The sequence below is a fragment of the Convolutriloba macropyga genome, chromosome 4 (genome assembly GCF_964194025.1).
Source record: "Convolutriloba macropyga chromosome 4, txConMacr16.3, whole genome shotgun sequence".
Classification (NCBI taxonomy): Eukaryota; Metazoa; Xenacoelomorpha; order Acoela; family Convolutidae; genus Convolutriloba; species Convolutriloba macropyga.
The window spans coordinates 32,943,627-32,969,552 of NC_134471.1; the positions used below are offsets into that span (position 1 = coordinate 32,943,627).

General features: G+C 35.5%; 1 protein-coding gene across 1 annotated transcript in view; it reads right to left on the minus strand.

The window, feature by feature from the left end:
• Positions 1–25,926, minus strand: part of LOC142338055 (uncharacterized) — a 194,537-nt gene that overhangs the window by 117,851 nt on the left and 50,760 nt on the right. The window contains exons 7-9 of the mRNA XM_075387687.1: positions 20,470–20,647; positions 19,577–19,668; positions 14,418–14,545 (exon numbers count right to left, since the gene is read on the minus strand). Of these exons, the coding sequence (XP_075243802.1) occupies positions 14,418–14,545; positions 19,577–19,668; positions 20,470–20,647 (398 nt within the window). The remainder of the gene's footprint in view (positions 1–14,417; positions 14,546–19,576; positions 19,669–20,469; positions 20,648–25,926) is intronic.

Genomic DNA, 25,926 nt, shown 5'->3' on the forward strand with positions numbered 1-25,926 from the left:
ATACTCATTGCTAGAACTCTGAAGCTTTTACCCCGAAAGCAAAATTTGATCCCTTTGAATATACCTAAATAAAAAAAATATCCAAAACCATTTTTGGATCTTAAATCGGTCCAGGGTTTAAGAAATCTGCAAGACCTGAAAAAATCACTGGCACTTGAAGATCGATTAACTGAGAAAATGACAGAAACATTTAAAAACTCAATTACAATTGTTAATGAAATGTTGCTGAAAATCGTGATACAAAAAACTCTTCCCAATCATTTGTGTGTCTCTAAAACCTACCCAGTAACCCAAAACCAGGCCTTAAAAAATCAATATCTCAAAGATCGATGTGCAATAAGTTTTAGAAAATTAAAATTTCAAAACATAGAAATTCATTTTTATTCTATTGAAATGTTGAAAATCTTTCCCTTACTGCCTAGCAACAAATTTATAATATACTATCAAACTCCCTATGAGGTTACCTGGCAACTGAGGCAAAAAATAATTAAATACAAATGCTCAAAAAAATCAAAAAGGAAAGTTTTATCAAAAAATTTCTAAAATTCGAATTGCTAAATTGTTGAAAAACATTTCCATTGACACTAACAACCATACAGCAATTTTTTGTCAGACCAATCAGACCGTGGAATAGGTTTTCTGGCACCTAAGAATGGACAAATATTAAAAATTGACAAAAAATTTAGGAAAACTTAAAAAAAATTGCAAATTTTATCAAAAAAATTCCAAAATTCGAAATTTTAAATAGTTGAAAACAATTCCATTGACACTAAAAACCATGCAGTGACTTTTATCAGTCTGCGGAATGGGTTTTCTAGCACATGAAAGGGGCAAATATCAAAAAATGAGAAAAATTTTAGAAAACTTAAAAAAAATTACAGATTTTATCAAAAAAAGCTGAATTTCGAGACAGTAAAACCTTGAAAACCATTCCTTTACATCTAGAATATCTATGAAAATTTGCAGTGCCCTATTAATAAACCTTAGAGGAGATTCCCTGGCCCCTGTGGCAGGAAAAACTTTAAAAAATGACAAAAATTTACAAAAACTTGAAAAAATTGCAAAAATCAGTATTATTTCGCGTGTTTGTGTTTGTAGTACCAAAAAATAGCTCATAAAACGGTCATAACAAGTGATTTTCCCTCGCAAAAGACCTTCGTCAGCTTTTAAAAACTTCAACCTCAGACTATTAAAACAAAAAACTCGAAAAATCACAAAAAACATTAAAAATTGCACCATTTTGAGCCCAAAAACACCTAAAAATGACCTTTTAACCTTAAATTAATGCAATGCCATTAGCTGTACCACTCTAAGCACTTGGAGGACTACTAAAGCCCACTTTGGGCCTCTAAAGAAACTTAATGCCCGCTGGGCTTTACCTGTTTATCCCGTTTTCAAAGATCAAAGTTATTGAAAATGTGCGAACTGATCTTAAAAAAACAGAGTCGCCCAATACAATTCAATTTCTTTGAATTGTAAAAACCAAGAGAAGGACAACAGTAGCCCAGTTATCGCTGTGCGGCTATTAAAAAACATAGCCGGATATGCCTTGAAACATTTCAAAGATTTTTCATTGTTTAAACAACAAAACTGGACCAAGAATGAAATATGAATGTAGTTAGAAAAACATTTTGAAAAATTCGGTGATCAAATTTCTTTGTATAAGTTAAAATCACAGTTAAGTTGCCGCCTTTGAGCAAAAAATAGGACTGAGAAAACGAAATTTTGCTTAAAAACTTTTTATCCCTCTAAATTAAAACTGCAAACCACTCGTTGTTTCTGTCCACCTCCTGCTTCAAAGTAGCTAAATCCATCACTTTAATTTCATCAATTTAAAGATCATAAAACTGTGTGTGCAGATCTTAAAAAAACATAAACGGAAGATTTCTGGAAAAGAGTCAAGGAGCCGTCTCACCCAAAAAAAGAATACGACATCAATAGCTAGTGCCTACTTAAGCCATCCGTAAAATCATTGAAGTCAAAATAATTAACTTCATTTCCTGAAAAGAGTAGCTCCTAAAAACAACTTAAAAAAACTAGAGAATATCAACGAACCTTTTTTTATTTTTAAAAGAACACATAAAGACAAGGATGTGTTCGCTCAGGAAATAAAAGTGAAGAAGCGTTCACAAAACAATTGGAAAGTCATAGTAAGCTAGCAAAAGTGTCGTTGCTGAAATTGACAAAGAACAACAAAAATTAAGAAAAATAGTTCAAAATTTCCTTTTTTAAAATTTTCTCTATATTTCTAATCTAAAGGATTTTTTTTATTCTACGAAACTGTAACAACTTTCACTCTCAGCACTCCTCTAATTATCGGCTTGGTTTTTAATCTCAATTAAAGCAGAAAAAGCAATAGGTGAGAAATCAAAAGGTTAATATGTTGTTCTAAAAATCAGCAAAATTAGCTAAAAAAACATCCCAAGGCGCTGATTTGTACGCAGGTATGTCCTGACCGTCTCGGATGGAATGTGTCTATGTCCAGACCATTCCAAACGGAAAGAACTTATGCTTGTGCGTTCATCAGATTTTTGTATTTTTATGCCCATACCCTAGTGCGTTCCATAGAATTAATTGCTTTCATGTTCAAAATATTGTGCGTTCACCATTTTTTTGCTTCCAGGTTCAGACATTCGCGCGTCCACCAGATTTTTGTGCGTTCATGTTCAGACGTTTGTTATTGTGCTACCAAAATAGGTAGGAAAGACGTTAAAAAAGTCCAGAACTATTCTCAAAATTTTTTGAAAAGAAACTGATTATGACTTCTGAATTCACTCTTGCCAGACTTTTATGACTAATAACTAGAATTTCACAGAGTTTGAAACGATTTGAAACGCGTTTAGGAAGATCCACTGCTGCTTTATTAAAAGAGTTCCGTCTGGGATGCTGATGTGTACCTATGTATGTCCTGATCGTCTCAGATGGAAAGTTTCTATGTCCGGACCGTTCCAGACGGAAAAAATCTTCTGACCAAATTTTCGTGCATTTGCCAGATTTTCATGCGCTCAAGTTCAGACTTTCGTGCGTTCATGTGATTTTTGTGAGTTCACATTCAGACTCTCCTTTCGTGCGTTCACCAGGATTCCGTGCATTCATAATCAGACTCTCGGGCGTTCATCAGACTTTCGTGACTTTACCGGATTTCATTTTAAGACTTTCGTGCGCTTGTCTCCAGATTTTCATTCATTCAAATTCAGACGAACTGTAATAACGCATAACTTGAATACTTGAAATAAGCATAATTTATTTTTTTTGTATGTACCTCCTCAATAACAAAACTGGTTAGAAAGATTTTGAAAAAATTTGCCTATACAAAAAAAATCATTGTAAAACACTTATAACTGAATCTCATATATTCTAGACTATAAGGCATGAGTTTTTTTCAGCTTCAGCTACCTTTTATTACACAAGAAGTAAGGGTTTTAAAGACAACGCAAAATATAATGCACTTCTTATAGTATTCGACATTTTGCTATTTGTTTTGAATTGAAGTGAGTTTCGGCTTTCAGAATTGGAGGCAGCCACTTCAGCGAGTAATCTGGAGTGAGATAAGCTCTATAAGTCATCTGGTAGATAATAGTTTTTTCAGTGCTTGTTTTTGCAACAGAAAAATACAAGCTCAATTTATCTAATTGCATAAGATTCGCTGAGTCTGTACTGTTACTCACAAAAAAGATTACATTAGTATTTTGTTTAAAAAAGTTGAACTTTTCCTGTCACAAGACCGAAATAAGTTAACCCCTAAACTATATTGCGTCGGGAAATTCTGTCAAAAAAATCTCTGACAGGAAAAAATAAAATATTTTTGCATCAAAAATTCTCTATTTTTTTTAATTTTTTGGGATTTTTCGACAATTTTGTAAAGTATTTCGTAGAAAAGCTGAGATTCAAAAAAATTTAAAATTATATGTTGACAAAGAACAACTAGCGTCGGGCAAATTGCTCTCAATCAACCGTCGAGTGGTTGGCTTCGTCAGTAGCTAGCCACGGTTTAGCGAGACTAGCTTTAGTGTTATTGAATGGGATTGAAGTGAGGGTAATAGATGATGACAACACGCCACATAACAGCAGCTGAAGTGCGGCATCAACAAAAGAACTATGGAAAGACCGAGAGAGGGATAGAGCAAACGAGATAAAACGTGAACAAGAATGCGAAGGAAAGAAACCCTAACCGATAGAGGGAGAGAGAGAACTAGGAATTTTTTCCATGATGAGTTTCGACTCTGCCACTTTAAGTATAAAAACTGAAAGTGCGAAAATGAAAAAATATATCACATTTTGCACTGGGAAAAATCTTCAAAACGTTCTCGGAAGTTCTTTCATGTAGCCTACCTGAAGTTCCGTTGCACGGAAAAGAGTGTTAAACTCATAAAAGGACAAAAAAAAATCAAAAATCTTGAAAACAATTGCAAAATGTTAACAAACTCTTGCTAAATTTCGTGAGATTAATATATTCAGAACAAATGCATTGTCTCAAGAGACTATTCAGTGTTCCTATTTCAGTCCTCAAATAGTTTCAATGGCTCATAACGATCCATAAATTTGGAACATGATAACTTTCCGAGAGTTTGAAAAAAGTTTCAATTTCTATCGAAAAATGCTAAAACTCGAGTCTTTAAAAAAATTATAACCATTTGATTAACTCTAGAAACTATGCATCAACCCCTTATCAGAACTTAGAGGAGGTCATTGGGCACCTGGCGTTGGAAAAAAAACAATGAGCTTGAAAAAAACTTGCAAAGGTTTTTTAAAATATTGCATAATTTCGTGATAATACAATCTTGGTAAATATTCCATTACAACTAGACAACATGCAGGATCCTATTATCAAATCCTAGAGGAGGAGGTTCCGTAGCTCATGAGGCTGGACAAACTTAAAAATGTCAAAATTTCTTTAAAAAAGAACAAGGTTTATGAAACAAAAAAAATGCTAAAAATTGTGATATTAAAAAGTTGAAAATTTTTCCATGGCCAAAAAAAATTTTCCAGGAGCTTATTATCCAACCCTTAAGAACGGTGTAGGGCACATGACTCTGGAAAACCTGAATAATGACAATAAATGTTAAAAAAAACCCTGAAAAAAAATCGCAATTTTTGTCAAAAAGTGCTGAAGCTCGTGACGTTGAAACGTTGAAACCATTCCACTACCAAAAGAGTTTTTGCAATAATCTTTCATCAAACTCTAGAAGGAGTTCCTTGACGCATAGGAATGAAAAAACTTACGAAATGAATAAAATCTTCATAAAGCTTGAAAAAATGTATAAATTAGTATAAATTTGCGTGTTTTGTGTGGATTACCTTACCATATAGCTCTTAAGTTGGTCAAAAAAAGAGTTTATGTATTGAAAACTACCTTTATAAACTTAATCCAGCCTGTATTTTAGACTGGTCCACCAAAATATTAGAAAAATGACGAAAAACCTTAAAAAAATTGCATTATTTTGGGCTGAAAACTAAACATAACCGACTAACGTCGGGCGAATTGATCCCAAACAACCAGCGAGCGCTTGGCTTCGTCTGTAATTAGCCACTGTTTAGTGAGGTTAGCTTTACCTTGATTGAAGGGGCGTGAGTTTAGGGTAATATATGAAGTGCGGCATCAACAAAAGAACTAGGGAGAGAGAGAGAGAGAGAGCGAGAGAGATAAAACGAGAAGGAGAAATATAAGTAAGGGAACGCTAACCAACACACACAGAGAGAGAGAGAGAACTAGGAGTTTTTCCCATGATGAGATTCGAAAATTCAACTTCAAGTATTCTAGCCTTGTTAGTAACAAAATCATAAAGAAAAAACTGAAAATGCAAAGTTCATAAGAAAAATTCTCACATTTCGCAGTGAAGAAAATGTTCAAAAACATTTTTTTGTCTCTGAATTTTTGTGACATAACCCAACTGCAAGACTTAAAAAGCTTTGTTGGTCTGTAAAGATTGTTAAACTCAGAAAAGGACAAAAATATTCAAAAATTCTAAAAAACAATAGAAAAATTTAACAAAATCTTGCCAAATTCGTGATTTGAATATCTTCAGCACACCATTTCATTATCTTGAAGAGTCTATCTAGTATCCCTATTTCATGCCCATAAATATCCATACGCTGGGACCTTGCTAATTTTTCAAAAAATTTTAAACTAAACTTTATCAAAAAATTGCTAAAATTCAAGTCAATAACATAATGATAACCACTCCATTAACTCTGGAAACTAAGCAACAGCTGACTATCAAACCTCGAAGTAGGTCCCTTGTGCACAAAAAAGTTTTAAAAAATGAAAAAAATTTCAAAAAACTTGCATAAGATTTTTAAAGAAATGCTTGAATTCGTGATATTGAAATCTTAAAAAACACTTCATTCATCTAGAAACTATACAAAAACTTATTATCAAACCCTAGAGGAGGTTCCTTGGGGCTATATAAACCTATAAAATGACAAAAAAGTTTCATAAAACTTGAAAAAAATTGCAAGTTTTATAAAACAAAGTATCGATACAATTTTTGATATCAAAAAGTTGAAAACTATTCTATGACCAATAGAAATTTTTCAGTAACGTATTATCAAAGTCTATAGGAGGTTTCCTGCTTCCTGGGGATGGAAAAACTTCGATAATGACAATAAGTTTTGAAAAAATTTGAAAAAAAATCAAGTTTATGAAACAACTGCTAAAATTCGTGATGTTAAAACGTTGAAAACCATTCCATTCTCATTAGAAAATATGCAGCAACCTATTATCAAACCCTTAAGGAGATTTTCTGAATCCAGGGGCTAAAAACTCTTGAGTAATGACAAAAAATGTCAAAAAATTTTAAAAAATCAATTCTTCTCACAAAAAACGCTAAATTTCATGATGCTAAAAACTCGAAAAAAAAAATCCATTACGTCTAGAAACTATACAGTAACCTATTATCAAACCCTAGAGGAGGCTCCTTGGCTCTTGAGGCTGGATAAAACTTACAAAATGACAAAAATTTTCAAAAACTTTGAAAAATTCCGCCCTAGAGTGGTTTCCTTGACATCTAGGGCTGTTAGAACTCAAAAATGACCAACATTTTCATAAGGCTTGAAAATTTTGTGAAAATTAGTTTAAACTTGCGTCATAGGGTGGGACACCGGGGTGCTGATTGGGTTGGCAACAATCGGATGGAGGGCAACAGCGCGGTGGGGGGTGGGGGTAATAGTGGGGGGCTTCCCGGTAGCTTCAGCACACTAAGCACTTGATGGGCTACTTAGTGTGGCTAAGCGCCTCTAATGAAACCTAATGCCCGGGGGGCGCTACCAGTTTATCGCAGTTTTAAGGATTAAAAGTCAAATGGGTCAGACGAAAAATCGGTCAAGCAAAAAATGCAAAAAATCGCATTAAAAAAGACAACATGACCAATATAATTGCTACTTCGTTCAGAGCAATCAACAATATGAATCTTGAGTCTAGTAGAAAAAAAATTTTTTGTTCAGTTTTTGCTATACCTAAAAAATTGAAAGAAAAGAAAGAAAATTCAAACGTTCGGCTGAAATTTCAAACATGGCCAGCAAATTGCTGGAAAATAGCCACCGTAGACCCCCTTGAAGCACATCGGGATCAAAATAGAAATTGAAAAAGAATAGATGAACACTGGAAGAAATTTTTTCTAGATCAAAAGTGCTCCACTTTGATGTGCGGTTTCAATTAAATTCTCATAACGTACTTAATTGGGCTAATTAATTAAAGGCTATCAAATTGAATACTAAAGCCAACTTGCAGTTACTCTAATTATCTCTGACAAACTAAAGCAATCTGACATTATTGCTGTCTTTTTGGTTTTATCTCATTTCCTTTTTTTTAAAATTTTTTTGGCCTTGAACTTTTTCATTACAAAGCGTATTTGAAATAGTGAGAGATGTTAGAATCCATTCAGTTGAATCAGAAAAACATGATTGAATAGCAAATCCATTTTATAAAAGTAAACCCGAAACAATACGGGAAACAATACGAGGTATTGCGCGATGCCACCTTCCAACTGACCCTGCCAAGTTCAGAAATTTTGTAGAAAAACCTACCAACATTTTTACACCAACAATTTTTGGTATATGCGTGACTAGTGTGGAAGGATAGTTAGTTGGGGGTATGCAGGTGGCATCTAGGTGAGGGGATTTGTAGGTTCAGTGGTGGGAGGGTTGCATGGTGGGTAGGTGGTGCTGTTCTTTTTTTCAAGAGTGAGGAGAGACTGCTATATGAAGAACAACTTTCAAAATTTTAAATTAGACTTTTAACTGTAAAAGCTTTTCCTAATTAGAAACTACCTACTGTTACAATACTGTAAAACTCCAGTTTTCGAAAACACATGTCAACGTTCTAAACTGTAGGTGTTACTGACCTAAACACTTTTTAAATTGTGATTTCGCTTGAAAAGCGTGAAGAACTAATTCTGGAAAAAAAGTTTAAAAGAAAGTTTGGTTTTTCCATTAATCAGAAGCAAACAAAGTAGGAGCAAACGGACGCAATAGGTTGTGTGTTAGGTTTCAGATGTATCAGTTTTATTGTGAGGATCAAACAGAATAGTTTTCTCTAAATATTTCTCAAAGATGTATTCTTTTATCAAATTGTAGTTCATTCATAAAGACAACAAAGCAAATTTTCATCTGTCAAAACCAAGGAAAAAATAAAACAAAACAGTTTTTAGCTAGAGTAACTTTGCTTTTGAAACTCAATGTATAAACATAATCCAACTAATGTCGGAGGAATTGCTCTTTAACGACAGGCGAGGCAATTTAATTCAGGAGCTGTCGCCTAGATCAATTTTGCTTTGTGGGTGCAAAAACAGTTGACCACGCCGGGATTCGAAACATGAGCCTCCCGATCCCTCACCAGGAGCACTTCCCACTCAGCTATCAGACCCTGATTGTTCCTCTGCTGCAATCGTTTTTTATTTTAGCAGCAAGATTTACTTGGGAGTGAGAACAATCGAGATCACTCAAAAATGAAGAACGAAAGCGTGAAAAGGTTACTTGAGAAGTCAAAGAATGTTCTAGAAGAAGAGCAAAAAATAGTCAAGCATAAAATATGCATAAAAAAGACCAACATATTCACAATAATTGCTATGACCTTCTTTCAAGAGCAATTGAAGAGAAGTGTTGGTAATACCTATCAATTGTCAGTCGTTTTTCCAGCTTAAAAACCATGTTTTAAAAACACCGGCAGAATCCCAGGAGCAGATTTTCTTCTGCTCAAGTAAAATTTCACTTGATTAGAAGAAAAATCTATTCTTGGGGTTTATGGGATTCTGTGAGCTGAGTGTGATAATTCAGGTTTTTTTTCCAAAAATTGGGCTTATTTCGGCGAATGAACTTGTTAACACATCGGTAACAAGGATGTTTATTATTTTATAGGACAGATTTTTAGGAGATCCGGAACCAAAACTGATCAAAAAAGAGATTGCAAGATTTTCTGATGAAATCTCAAAGCCCGGGTTGAAGTTCTTGTGTTATCATAGAAAGATCATTTATAACTTCATCCTGACCAAACTCGATTTCGTAGTTCGATCTTTCTATGAAGCCAAAGAACTCATATATAATCCTTGAAAAAAGTTTACATATATGACTCCTGCATGAAGTCAAAAAATTATATATGGTCCTTGTCGTGGTCGATAACACGGGTCAAAGAATTCAATAAGTTGAATTTTAAATTAAATTTTGAACTGAAAATATACAAAAATTAGCTTGTATTTATAGTGGTTATCTATGCAAAAATATACAGAGAAAATTTAGATTAGCTAAAAATATTTTACATGATTGGCATGTGAATAGATCTTAACTCCGAATCCCGGAGGTGATTTTCTATTTTCATCAACATTTCATGAGAATCATATATGGCTTGGGTACAATCGAGTTCATTAGTTGGAGGTCGGTGGATGTTAGAATCAGGTTTCTGTTGGTGGGAGAATTTACTTCTGACATATGATTGATAGGTCAATAAGATAATGATAGCGCCAAAACAAAATTAGAATTGAGTTTAGTTTTGTAGCCATTACTTATCGACACAGCAATGAAGTTCGTCAGGTAAGTTCTTCTTTCGTTCTTTGAAACTTTAATAAAACTTTTAAGTTTCTTGATGTTTCATTGAAACCATCACATCCTCCCTCCTTTTTTAAGCAAGTTTGTGGGTATAGGTTCTCCCAATTGGTCAGGTTGTTTTCTGTTCCTGGTTGATGTTCGTGAAGGCTCTGAGGTTTCGGGTTGTTGGTGCCCTGCAGATGATGTGGCTGCAGAAGCTTCATCTTGATGTGAAGGTCCCACATCTGTGTTCTGAGGTTGTAGTTCTGATTGAGATATGGTCTCCTCCACTGCTGGTTCAGTTTTCACATTGTCCTCGTCTAGTCTCGCAATTTGGTTGTCGCTCACTAGAATAGTCCGTGCTGAGTTTTCGGGCTGTATGAAAGATGTGTTCAAGCCCTTCCTGACGATGAAGGTAGCAGGAACTGTCTTTGTGTTTTCGTTGGCCTTGAATAGAATGGGTTCGCACAAGTCGAATTCTGCTATTGCTGGTAGTCTCACTCTGCGTCCCAACAAGAGTTCAACTGGAGTTTTGCTCCTCGTCTTTGAAGTGTTGCGATGTGTCATCAGTGCCCTTTGCAGGAATGCTCCAAATGACACATTAAGGTTGGGACTCCACGCTTGAAGTGCCCGCTTCACTGTCTGAACTGCTCTTTCAGCTAGTCCATTAGCTCTTGGATGATAGACGGGTGATTCTATTTTCTTAATTCCCAGTGATTCACACCACTGTTTAAGGTCACCACTTACAATTTCAGGACCATTATCTGAACATTGTTTCCAATTGCCGCTTTTGATTCGTTTCATTATGTCCTGGAATAGTCTGTTTGTTCCAAGTTCAGTTTTGATTTCTGCTTGGGTCACCAAATCACTCTGAGCGAAGTAGATGTTATTGACTGCGAAGCACACGCGATCGTTGTCGGATTCGTCTTCGTCAAAATCCATTCTGCTCAAAGCATCTGCATGGGGTATCTGCTCCCCTGGTGTGTACTTCAACTCATAGTCGAAGCCCATTAGAGCTATTGCCCATCTTGTGATTCTCGCTGATGCTGTCTTCGGGATCTCCTCGTCTGGTGCAAAGAGATATTTGAGTGGTTTGTGGTCAGTCTGTAGGGCGAATTGTCTTCCAAGAAGGAATTGCTTCAATCTTGTGACCACAAAGACAATTGCCAGTGCTTCCCGGTCTATGTTCGAGTAGTTTTGCTCCGCTGGAGTCAATTTTCTCGATACATATATGACTGGATGTCCTTCTTGCGAAAGAACCCCGCCAATAGTTTTTTCAGAGGCGTCAGTAGTAACTGTTGCTTCTTTTTGTAGACTATATGGCTGTACTAGTGGGTTAGCACATAATTCAATTTTTATGTCTTCAAAGGCTTTTTGTTGCATTTTGCCCCATAAGAAATCGCTATTTCTCATGTTATTTAAGGGTAGCATTTTTGTTGCAAAATCAGGAATCATTCTTCCGTAAAAATTAGCTAGCCCAACAAACGATTCGAGTTGTCTATTGTTAGTTGGTGCTTTTGCATTTTTATTTTTTCAACATGTTTGGGATCTGGTGCTATTCCCTCCTTTGAAATGGAGTACCCCAAAAAGCTAACGCTATCGACTGGTTTTGAGTTAGATTTTTTCTCATTAATAGTAAAGTGTTTCTCACGTAGTCGACTCTTGACTGCAAGCATTCTCTTGTCGAACTGCTCCTTGGTAGTTCCATACACCAATACATCGTCTTGAAAGATCAAAACACCTTTGATTCCTTTGAGTGTTGATTCTATGCAATTCTGGAAGATTGAAGAAGAGTTTTTCAATCCCTGAGGTAGTCGGCACATCTTGAACAGTCCCTGAGATGTGTTGATTGTGCATATATCTTTTGCTTCTTCGTCAAGTTCAATTTGATAGTAGGCATCTGAGAGGTCAATTTTGCCAAAGTATGAGGCCCCATGTAGGTTATGGAAGATCGTCTCCATGTCTGGTATTGGGTAGTCCTCATCCATGACCTTTCCATTGATGTGCACTTTCAAGTCCACGCAAAGTCTCAGTTCTCCACTCTTCTTTCTCTGCCACACCACTGGAGATGCATTAGTGACTCCTCCTGGCTGTACCGGTTCAAGGATGCCTTGTCTGACCATTTGTTCCAGCTTCTCTGTGACCTTGTCTTGAAGAGGTAGAGGTATTTTTCTGGCTTTGCAGAACCTTGGCTATGTTCCTGGTATCAACTTCACATGAGCTTTAAAACCCTTCACAGCAGGTAGGTGCTCGGCTGTTATGTTGTTCACGCCGTGCTTGGGTAGAAGGTCTCTACCAAGTAGTCCAAATTCTTTATCAGACTGCACAACTGCAAGTTGTTTTTGAGTGAGCCTGCTTCCGTTCCACTCAACGTCACAAATAAGTGATCCCAGAAGCGTTAATTGATGACCATCATAAGCTTCAAGATGTCTTATCTTACCATCCAACTGAGGTTTACCAAGCTCAGTCCATATTTTTGATGATATCACTGTGCTATCTGCACCTGTGTCTACCTGCATTTTTACTTTGCAGTTATTTATTGAGATGTATTCCTATGTCACAGACATGCTAAAGATTTGTTCTTTAGTATAAAACATTCCCATCTCCGATGCTGGAGATGTTTGCTCTGAAGAAACATTTTCTTCTTCGCAAAAGTTATTCTGTTTATTGTACTTACCTGAATTTGGTTGGGGTTTGCTTCTACACATTTTTGAGAAGTGTCCCACCTTTTCACAGGTGTTGCATTTTTTACTTAGCGCTGGACAAGGTCTACTAGAGTGTGGCTTACCTCCACACCTAGTGCACATGTTGCTGTTTCTATTAGCCGTAATTTTTTCATTTGGTTTTCGAAAGGTCTTTTTGAAGTTGAACCCAACTTCTTCTTTCACCGTAAAGGGCTTATTACCTGATGAAGAACTTGCAAAAGCCATTGCTTGACTTCTGAACTGTAAGCTCTCGGTCATTTCAGTAACCGACATTGCTGGTTTTGCTTTAATACCGTCTAGTAGTCTAATTTTTGCTTCAGGGTCCCTCAAACCTGAGATAAACTTTATTTTTACCAACTCCTCTTCGGGGTTGGCCGCTGTTTTCAATTTTTCGAAGTCACAATAGCGTGCTTCTTCTCTAAGACGTGCTAGGAAGTCGTCGTCTGACTCCCCTACACCTTGGACTACGGACAGAAATTTAGCCCTTTCTGCCGTTACTAATCTCTCTTTAGGAGAAATATAATTTTGAATAGCCAATCTGATGTCTTTATACGGAGTGTCTATCAAATTCCTAGGACTCATTAAGCTCCTAAGTTTAATAATTGCATCTTGCCCGCACATACTAAGAAAGAGATTGGTTACCTGTAGGTCCTGTACAGTACCATCGGTGCTGACCTTGTCCTCTTTCTTCTCTGCGCGACATTTCGCCCCAAAAGACATAATCCACGCAGTAGCTGATTCTGCATTCTGTAGATCCAAAATTTGTCTGTCTGTAGCTGGTCTGGACACCATTGTCGTGGTCGATAACACGGGTCAAAGAATTCAATAATTTGGATTTTAATTTAAATTTTGAACTGAAAATATACAAAAATTAGCTTGTATTTATAGTGGTTATCTATGCGAAAATATACAGAGAAAATTTAGATTAGCTAAAAATATTTTACATGATTGGCATGTGAATAGATCTTAACTCCGAATCCCGGAGGTGATTTTCTATTTTCATCAACATTTCATGAGAATCATATATGGCTTGGGTACAATCGAGTTCATTAGTTGGAGGTCGGTGGATGTTAGAATCAGGTTTCTGTTGGTGGGAGAATTTACTTCTGACATATGATTGATAGGTCAATAAGATAATGATAGCGCCAAAACAAAATTAGAATTGAGTTTAGTTTTGTAGCCATTACTTATCGACACAGCAATAAAGTTCGTCAGGTAAGTTCTTCTTTCGTTCTTTGAAACTTTAATAAAACTTCTAAGTTTCTTGATGTTTCATTGAAACCATCACAGTCCTAGTATTAAATCAAAAAATCATATATGACCGAGCATGGTTACTAAAAATATATATAGCCAGCTTGGTTACTAAAAATATATAAAGTTTTTGCTTGTTCCATGAGAATACCGTGTTTGAACCAAATTGCCTTTGGAAAGGACTTTGCTATGGAGACGCTAGACGTATTGTCAAAATGTCACTCCAATTTTAACATCTAATTGCATTCATATGTACATGTTCGAAGATTTATAGGAGCTCTATATCAAGAAGGAAAGACAGTTAGCAACAATATTATAATTTTGCAATTGTCGTTGAACTATATTACTTGGTTAATTTATCTTAATATATTATAGATTTTTATTAAAAGTGTCCCCTGTTTTTTTTTTACTTTTTCCTCCTTAGCTTGCTGAGCCAGGACTTACGTCTCTTTGTGCCCAAATACACTGTCTCTTCTTCTTCAACAGCCTTCAATTTCTTGTCGCCAGAGTTTTCTTTTTTGTTGTTGTCTTCGTAGGCGGGTTTGCGTGAGGCCTCACTCTCACCTGGTGGTCTAAGAAATTAAGTTAATTAATTACTTTACCCCGTACACTATTTGAAGTGTGATTTAATGATACAATTGGTACAAACGAAAAACAAATGGACACGCTCTTAGGTAAAGATCAGCATAACTTCTTATCAAGTCGCTTGGATCCCTAACAACATCAAATTAAGGATCGAAAAACTATTCGGATACAGTTTACTCATCAATTTATTTACAATAAATTTATTCATTTATTTACGGATACAATTTATTCGAAAATTGCTCTGATCAGACCCACTTGTTACTTGAATTCGCCGCTGATCTTTAATTTGAGAAACTGTTTGCTCTTTCATTTTGTAACAACAATTTCAACAATATCACCAATTTCTCTTGCATTTGTGTAAACCCCGAACTCAAACTTCAGCTTAGAGCTGACAGCCAAAAAATGCATGTAATTTTTATAACAAACCCGGCAGATTGCCGGAAAAGAGCCGCCGTTGACGCGCTTGAAGCACATCGGGATTGAAACAGAAAAAAAACTAAAAGAAGAGACAAATTGAACGATTTTTTTTCCTGTTCTTTTCAGTATCAAAAAGTGTTCTTATTTGGCGTGCAGTTTCAGTTAGATTCTAAAACTATTCTTAATTCAGCTTCTAAACTGAAAGCTAATAGCTTAATACCAATGTCAGCAAGCAAACACTCTTATGAACTTTGATAATCTAGTGCTCAATGACTTAATGACCGAACATTTTCGGTTTTTTCCGTTTCTTTTGATTTTGAACATATGACATTCACCGTATTCATTGCCTTGTGTAATTCAATGCGTGAAAGAATTTAAAATCCATTCAGTTGAAACAGTGTGTGAAGTAAGTTAGAAATGAAACGTGAAAATCGAGACTTATGTAAAACTAAAAAAGTGATAAAAAATTAAAGCCAATTAAAAAAAGAGAGCGCTAAATAATAGCCGTTGAGAGGCCAACGGCGGCTATTAATGAACTCTGAAAACCTAATTCACAATGTGAGTGACCTGGTCTTATTGTTTTATCCAGTTTCTTTTGATTTAGTTCTTTTGACTTACATCTTTAAATTGCGTAATTCAATGCGTGAAAGAATTTAAATCCTTCTGTTGAAACAGTGAGTGAAGTAAGTCAGAAGTCAAGCGTGAGAATCGTGACTTATGTAAATCGAAAAACATGATCAAAAGGAAGCGAATTAAAAAAAAACATAGCAGGACAGGTCCTCAATTGCAATCCAAAGAGTTGATTTAGCTTTGACCTGACAAGGCATGTTAGATGTCCAGTGACAACAATTAGTTTGACACCACTGGGATTAAGCAATTTTTCCGCAGAAACAAAAATACAACCAGGATTAAAAAATCAACGCTTTTTTTAACACATGGTTAAATGTTTTTTGAGAAATCAAAATAAACTCTGTTGTTTTTCACTAAAAACTGATGAAACCTGTCATTAATGAGCCTAAGTTGTACGCCAACCACTCAAAATTTCATTAAAAATTTTAAAAAACGGGCAGCGTATAAGTCGAGGAAAGCAATAGGTATGAATTGAAAAGACTTTAAACAAAAAGAAAAGGTTTGATCATCCAATGAAAACGGTCAATAAAAAAAACAAAGATAGTACAAAAAAAACTCAAAAAATAACTTTGAGAAAAGGTGGTGTCAATGTCGCGAAAACTAAAAAGTTGTTAACTCAGACTAATAATTAGTTTCTTTTTGCGCCTCATTATCAGCCAATGAGAGTTGTCCTTGATGATACTATGTGATAAGACAACAGAAATAGTTTTTGAAAGTGGGCAATATCAAATATTCTTTAATGTTTTTTGACAGAAAAATGTTCAGGTCAGAAAAAGTTTCAGCTTCCCATTGATGAATTTCAGCAATTTCAACTAAGGGCAATTGGAATACTTATGTATCATACTAAAAACTCTCAAGGAAAAGAAACTCTGGAAACAGAAGTCAAATTGACGCACGTGAAGAAAAACTCACTCTCGAATAGCGATAATTTTTTTCAAAAGGCAATTTCAGACTCCACTCTAAATGTAGTTTTAAAAAAATCACGCCTTAAACCTACTCTATTTGCGCGCCCTTTAGTACTTCAGCTGGACTAATTTCACCACTCTTATTTAGTTATCACTGGCGTGAAAAAAAACCGAAAAAATTGTGAACAGATCTTTAAAAAATGACAGCACACTAATGCAATCCAAATCATTTGGACTGTAAAACAAACTAGAGCGCCTCAATTCAATACTAGCCCTTGAGAGGCTGACGGCCGCTATCAATAAACAAAAAATCATGGAAAAGTATCGGTTGATCTCGGATAAGGTATTGGCTGCTGAAAATCGATTTTTTCTTCAATTATTGTCCGAATGGTCTAATAACGACCATTTGTTGTCTGAGAGGTTTGATCACGCTTAATTTTCCTTAAATTCGGCCGCTCAAAATTTGAACGTCAAAAATTTGGAGTAACCAATTGAACGCATTTGAATATTCAATTGAAGAAGACCAGATCAAAACGGTTAATCGATATGCCAACATTTGTATGAAAACACACGTAAACATCAATAATTATTTTTGATCCTCTTGAACAGTAAAAAAAATTTTGAACAGCAAAAAAATTTTTGATCCTCTTAACTGCGAAATGATGGCAAAGTTTTTACCGAGAAAGTACAGAAAAAAAACAGTTTTTCTTGAAACGCAAAAACTTGAGACAAGCGTCAATTCTCTTCAACTTGTTTTAAAAAAAACTTTAAAATTACAAACTAATCTTGTCAATTTTTTACTGGAACGACGAAGGCTTGATCAAGTGGAACAGATTCTACATTTGATGCATTTTGGTGCATCGTACGGAACATCTAGTGAGAGCTCTAGCCTTTTGCAGCCTGCTTCAGTCGGGGGCAGGGGGAGGGGGTTCAAATGAGGTCCATGGAGGTTATTATATACCACTATAACCATTAATACTATTACAGTGAAAAAAATTACAATAATTACGGCGCTCTTCTCATCTGACTTTTAATGGTGAACTGCCGCCACTTGAGTTCAGCTACTTAAAATTGTTAATCAGAGAGAAATTGAAATAATGAAAAACGAAAAAGGCAAGGGCACAAAAGTCACACGAAAAGTCAAATAGACTAAGCAAAAATTTTGCATAAGAAAGACCGACTTATACAATAATATCATAAAACTTTGTTCGAGAGCAAATAAAAAACTTATATTGTCATTTTAAGGAAAGCGCTCATCAAATAAGAACTGGAAAAAAATTAAAATTTTCCCTAAAAAGTGTATTATCCATAAGTTACCCTTGATGCATGCCTGACGATGGGATTGAATCGTTGAGACAGCTTGACTTAATGAAAAACCTCTCTGGTCCAAGGAAAACTTTTCCATCAAATTGCTGATGTCTTGTTTCTTAGCAAAAATTTGCTCAGTTATCGGCTCCCTCGGGAAAATAGTTTTTCTTTCATTAATCTTTTCTCGAACTTATGTTATCTTGACAAAATGCTGGTTGCACATCTTGATTTGATTGTCTGATAGATTATAATATTATTTGTAGCTATCAAAGTATTGTTTTTTCGATCTCGGGGGTGTCACCTTTTTATAACAATGTTTTAGAAGGTTTCCCAGATTCTTAAAACTTTCTTGTCGTGGTGTGAAGATCTTCTCGAATTTATGAGTTTTTAGTTTTTGACGTCGATTTCTTCTCACAAGTTATTTGATATTTCCTCCAAATTTGAGAGCGCAGATTTAATTTTTCATCTTTTTTAGCGGAAGCCGATTTTTTCCCATTTTTTCTTGTCTGAACACTCTGGTATTGGATAATATCGGATCATTCCGACAAAATTCTCTCGAACTAAATATGAACAAGGTGTGATCTTTTTGGATAGGTTAAACGTATGCAGTTTGAAAACTTTTCCATTTTTCGAATTTCGAAAGAAAAAATTTATTCCAAGGTAAGCGTTTATACTTGTCAATGAATGTACTTTATCAGCTTTTTACCATTCGTTTCCCGATTGACGCTTCATATCTTTTCTCCAGACTTGTCAAGACTTGCTTAGACTCAAAGTCGAATTCAAGTCTTGACTAAGAATCAACAAGTCTTGAGTCAATATCTCGCCATGAATTGTCAATTCTTGATTCAAGCGTTCATCAGAACCTGACTAGCAAAGTAGCGTTTTGCGGGGAGAAGATATGTAATTAAGGCTTTTCAAAATGCTAAGTTTGACAGATATTTTACGGAGAAAATAATAATCTGACCAAGTTTTTTTCTGACTTAAGCGTCTATCACATTAAAATGTTCCATATGTTCAATCGGAAATCAGTTTTTTTTTTCAATCGGCAGAGAGGAATGGCATGACTGGTATCTCTATCAAGTTAACTTTCAAGATTTTCTTGCATTTCCTCTTGCTTCTTCTTTTTTATTTTGCAGGGTTTTGAAAGGAAGGCAAGAACTAAAGACAAAACTAAAGAAAATTAACACTAAAAACTGTACTCAAGACTTCCAGTATTGCCAACACTTTCTCAAGAATTGTCAAGTTTTAGCTAAGTCTTGACTCCAGGCTTGCCAAAACTTCAGACTTCATTATTGAAGTGCCAAGTCTAAGAAATGACATGATCGGAACCCTGATACAGTACTGATCCAAGACATGCAATTTCAATGGGTTAGTACTGATTGAGACTTGAGGTACAAGCTGGGTGGTCATTAAAATATATGGTCTGTCAGCCTCACGTTTTACATCGTCATCAACACACTTAACCAATACCACTATCGTCCCTAGCCTGGGTAAATATTTCGACACATGGCGATAAGAACGCGAGAATGATTTTGGTCGAACATTCGATTTTTACTTCAGAAAACAATAGTGCCCTAGTTTAAAACAAATGCCAAACTTGCAAACAATTAAACGTTTATCTTGCAAACAAAACTTTTAAAACTTGATTTTGGCGTTTATTTCTTATATAAACTGAACGTCAAAAGAAGTTTTAAAAGTTTTAATTAGAAACACTTCGTACAAGCCATATGTTCAACTCAATCAATGACTTAATCTTACACTGAGGTGAGGAGTGTTGAGTGATGTTGCTCTGTAGTGCCCTCTATGACCCCTGTTTTGTTCGGATCCTCTTCTTCTTCCTTCTCCTCCTTCTGAAAGAGCCAATAGCTTCCCTGCCTACGTGACATTTTCTCTCTCTCTACTCTTAATTGAACATTTTAGTAAAAGCTGCGAACTGATAAATTTTCACATCTCTATACCTTTATACCGTTTGAAAAAATATTAACTTGATTTCACGGGACGTGAACAAGACTCGCAAATCGAACGAATTGGAATTTCTTAAACGCATTTGATCTTTCACGCATTTTCGTGAACAGTTTACATCATAAGGTCTGCAAAATAAGTCGATGAAAACAACATCAAAATAACTCACGCTGAAGTGGCATCGGAGTTTGAATTGTCTCAGTTGATAATATGGCTCGATTTATCAAAATTCAGTTTTTTCATCCGCAAAATTTTCCAGAGATAAAAAAAATTGAATGAAAAATGCTTCAAATGCCGGTCAATCAACTCAATTACTCCTTCAATAGAGTCAAGAGCTTCGATAGAAGAATTTTCGACAATTAAACTATCCGTAAATGATTTCTATTCCGTGATATATTCATGATTAGAAAAAAATTTTGTTTCCAGTTAGAAAAAACACGGTTAATCCCCTTGAAGGCCACATTCGGTGCAAGGATTGTTGAACGACAGGGGTTTAACTGATGAGGAAAAAAAATCTGGAGCTCAAATCTGATTGGTCAAAATATCACTTGTAACATTACAATTGGTGTGCGGCCGGGTAGTCTGTTTAAATTCTCATTTTGTTTTTGATGTAGCCCAATTCGACGAACGCCGTCGCATTCGTACCAAAATGAACGGCTGAGCAGTCAAATAAGTCAAGAAAACTGTACTTCTTTGTCATTTGTGGTCTGATCGGGTTTTTCTTTGCTGTCAGCTTTGATCTCATCAGCTGAGCCCTGACGCTGAGAAGGAGTATGCGAGCGCCGTTGCGACTTTTCTGTATATGCTTTATTGTATTTTGAACCTTTTTCTTCTCTCTCTTCTCTCTCTTTAGCCTCCTGCACTGATCTAAATATACAAAGCAGGTCTGCCTTAACACTATTTTTTGGTCACTGGGTTGAAGTATTACAGTCATAAAACATTTGTAATTAGACATTTGATAATGTCATCACACGCACCTGGAAATATGTAAAGTGTAAAAACTGCAGTGCCCTAGTTTGAGCGGTGTCAGGACAATTTACCCAATTCCATTTTACCAAATGCCATTATACCAAATGTCGTTTTACCCAACCTGCCATTTTACCCAATGCCATTTTACCCAATGCCAACTTACCCAATTTACCCCATTGCTGAATTAACCAGAACGACTATTTAGCCGACTATAAAATAAATGGCCCGTGGGAATTGATATGGAACTGTCACAACCGAACATGGGATTATATTGTCCACAAATATTTTAAACCATCCTTGTAATAGCGACTGCTAATTTGTAATCGGATAATTGAACGAAAAGATCAAAAAGCATGGAGTTAACTTGGTATTGGGTACAATGGCATTAGGTAAAATGGCAGGTTGGGTATAATGGCGTAGGGTAAAATGGCATTGCGTAAAATGGAATTGGGTAAATTGTCATGTAACCGGTTTGGGCGATATAAAGGCAACGCAAAGCAAAATTATAATTAAAAAAAAACAGCAAACTGCGTGTGTAAAATTGTTCCGATGATAATGACTTTGTGGGGCTGCCATATTTGAAGCCATATTGATGCCAACTTGAATGATAATAAGGGCAAAAAAATAAACTAATTTTTTCTAAGGTTTTTAGTTGAACCTTACAAAAAAATTGTTTTTCAAACTCTCGGTTAAAGTGGTTTAGTCTGTCTCATTGTTTTTTTGAAAAGTTTCAAATTCCTAAGTTTCTTTCGTCATTGTCAGTTTCGTCTCGGAGTGATTGATTTTTATCGTTCTTTTTGATTTTTTGCCCTTTGGTAGTTCCTGATGCCTTCTTTAATTTAAAAACGACAATACTGATGTTTTGTTGCGCCAAAATGATTATTCTAATGCTTTCTTACGTTAAATACGACGATACCGATACTTTCCTGCGTTGAAAAACAATGACTAATTTATCTTGAAATGAAAAATTGACGATCAGCCAAATTGATTCAGACGCCTTCCCGGAAATAACCCGCATCCACAATCAGTACTGAACCATATCTTTTTTAACATAAGTTTTTCGCTGTCGAGTATTCTTTTCAAGGCATAATAGGGACTGTTTATGATGTTATTTTTCTCTATTTGCTATGCACAGTCTATTCCGCAAATAATTCTGCAAATATGACCGGAGTCAGTTTCAATTGCGCACCTTATGCGCTTGAAGTGCGTTCCTTAAGAAAGGAGACTGATGTGAAGCAATGCAAATAGTGAATTTTCAATTCAAATGAATCCACCAAAACATGTATATCGAAAATTAATCATTTTTGAGACTATTGAGCGTACTATTCAGACACCAGAACTAATTCTGACACCCACGTCAATTTCCTAGCCCACCCAAAAAATTTTCAACCCTCCATCCGACCTCTAACTCCACCTCCACCTCCACCTCCACCACTTCTTTTAATAGTAGTAGTATTGGTAGTCGCAGCAATTACAAGTGCGAACATAACTATCACTGTATGGTTGTTTGACATGTTTACATGGTTATGAGGGGCAACCTTTTTGAAATTTCCGAATTCAAAATTTTGTATACTCTGTAATAACTACATACATTCTGAAAACTGGCTAAACAGCAGATATCACTGACCAGATAAATCGCAGTCGGAGGGCTGATGGCTATAAATACTGGCCAGACATAGTGCAGTCTGTTTGCGCTCCGGGTAGTCTGAATATAGACTTTAAACTGATTGTATAATCGTTCAGTAATGGTTGTTAATGATATTGGCTTCATCAGCGCTGAAATACTATGGCACGTAAGTCCAGGTTGTTTTCTTAAACTTTTTTTGAAGTTATAATCAGCAACCAAAGCAAAAAAGGAGCATTATTTTAACAATTTTCTTATTTTATAGGGCCATAGATGGTTTCCGGACTAAACTTTTAAACAAGTGAAGTTGAACAATTTTAATATTCCCATAAAACTCTTGGGCACAAAGATGTTCTCAGAGGAGGGCATGCAGACCTACGTAACCTCTCATTAGTAGTCTTTCCCTCAATTTCTTTTGTGCACTCATAGTTCGGTGCACTTTTCTTGTTTATAATTTGCTTTTGTTTCGTCATGTTGTATTGTGACTTCTATTCACAACAAGTTTTATTTTACGAAAGCTCCTCGACAAAAGTATTCATAGCCAGAAATATTATGAGTAGCAAAGTTAATCAAAGTTATTTCAATTTAAAAAATTTATTTTTTATTCTCAAGTTTTACTAGGTCGAGATTCACGTTAATGATCATACCCACTCGGAAAAATCAGCCATGATCAGACTTCAGCTGATTTTGCATATTTGCTTGTAATAGTCTCGCATTCCATAACACCTTTTTTTTACCTCGTTCAGAATGTGTCATGACCATTGAGTACTTTATAAACGTGCAAATAAAGCAAAACTAAGTTCAACATAGTAGTATAAAAAAGTGACTAGAACCTCACCGGGGGGGGGGACACTTTTGGAAGCCTGATTTTCTCGGCCCAACAACACCGGGGTGGGACATTTGAAAATTTTGAAAATCTGAATAAAAAGTCCCCCCTAATTTTTTCGCCGAAAATGCAAATTTTGAAAAAAAAAATTTTTTGTTCCTCATATGGGGGTGGACGAACACTTGAAAAATTTTTTGAAAAATTGGTTCGAAAAAATTTTTGTCCATTTTTTGGCTTCAATCAACGTGAAATGTTGTGAAACATGGTTTGTGAATGAAAAAAGTTGTCGGAAACTTTTTTTTTCAAAAATTGAATTTTTGGTCCCATAGGGGGACAAACACTTGTAAAATTTTTAGGAAAATGGGGTCCAAAAATTTTCAACGTTATTTCACTTTTGATCAATATGAGAAGTTGTGAAACACGTTTGGTGTGATAAACACCAACATTCGTTTCTCGACACACCCCAAACACTCCGCTAAACATCAGCCAATTACAATCACCACACACACACACAATCACGCATGCACACACAAAACCACGCATGCACACACACACACACACTTACAAACCCAAACACACACACACACACACGCGACACGCACCTACACCAACCACACCCGAACACAACCCCCAAACACACACACACGCGCCACGCACCTACATTAACCACACCCAAACACAACCCCGAACTATCAGAGATCTCTAATTATTTATAAAGTCCAAAACAATCAGATTTTTCTAAGTAAAACATTTCAACTGCAGTACATATATGCATACAAAAAAAAATTTCTATAAATTTACGTAAAAAAATTGAGCAGGAGATAGTTTTGATCTACCGACCTCTGGGTTATGGGCCCAGCGCGCTTCCCCTGCGCTATCCTGCTTTAATACAAACTTACAGTTATGATTACGTAAAAACATAGAGAGATCAATAATAAATATAAAAAAAGTACCTACATACATCTATATTTATATGTATGGATGTATTACATATACACTCATAAATAGGAACTTGCATACATCATACAAACCTACATATATGCATATACAGCATGCATACACAAATACATACATAAATACATACATACATACATACATACATACATACATACATACATACATACATACATACATACATACATACATACATACATACACACATATATACATACATACATACATTCATACATATACATACACAAATATACACATTGATAAAAAAAAAACCAGTGTTGTAGAAGGAAATAACTTTTCAAGTAATTATGTGCACAATTATGGTCATAATCACTTATGTCCATAAATGTATACATAAATGGGACAAAAACAAAAAACAAATAACTAACCTGTTAGTAGATGTATTAAATCATTAATATATTAATATATTAAGTGGAGAGTCATCGGATCATGCTCAAACATGTTTAGGGTCACAACATTTTCCAAAATAAATTGACCAATCGCAGTGCTGCATTCACAATTCGAGTTAACAACCAATCAGAATCAAAGGATTTTTAAACAAAAACTCTAAACGCTCACGTTCAGTAAACAGTAAATAATGAACACAATAGGAACAAAAGACATCAAGCCCATTCAAAGAATATTTTATCGCTGAGAGGTTTTAAACTATACACACATATCTTATCGACAATTATATTTCGTAGCTGCTTGTTCTTTGTTAGATCCAGAAGTTGACGGAGAAAGAGCACTTAAATTTAGACCTATGGTGGTTTCATTAGAATTGATAATTCAAGACTAGATCCCTTATTGAAACGGAGCAAAGTGCTACGACTTCATGCTGCATTGCATGACGCCGCTGGATTTTTAAAAGATTGCCGAAACAAAGGCCCTGGATATGTTTACGCTTTCCGTTACTCACCACTAAACAATTGTCTTTTCGGGCACCTGACAGGAATATTATTCATTCTATCAGTGAAAATTTCTCATTCACAATTGTTTCGTGAATTGGAATGCTAGAAAATTTTGGCAGCAAAACCACAAATATTATTGTCCTCGATCTCGAAGGGTTCAAACTCAAGTCACTTGGATTCATTATAAAAGAACTGAGTTTGTGTTCCAGTTACAACGATACAATATTTTTCAAACCGCCCCTTAATTTCGCTGATTTACCCGCACATGATAGACAAACTGTTATTTGGCTGACCAATAACCTACACGGTCTTGATTGGGAGGAAGGTGGTATACCTTACTGTGATTTGAAAACAATCTGTCTGAGTTTCAGTTTCCGATTCACACGGAAAAACTTTTTTGCCAAAGGCATTGAAAAGTGTGAGCTCCTCAGTAAGCTTTTACAAAAAACTGTTTATAATCTGGAGGATCTAAATTGTCCCCGAATCTCAGAGATAATATCAGAAGAACAAGTTCCCTCCTGTTACCATCATTCAAACTTTCGTTCAACAAACGATCAATTATCAAACCACTGCGCGGAACCTAAAGCAAGAATATTCTCACAGTGAACACAAAGTGATGCACAGAGAAGACACAGCAACTTTAACAACTTATCTGTCAGACAACTTGAAGATATTCACTTGCTTGACTCCGCTTGACGATCAGCCGATTGTAATATTCAACAGAGTTCAGAATCCCTCTCTACCAATACAGAATAATTTTTCAAGCGATCAACAGAACCGAGCGAACTATCTCAACAACAAGCCAAACACAGCACAACAACCGCGTTACAACTCGCTTTATAGTGCAGCAGCAAAACGTTAT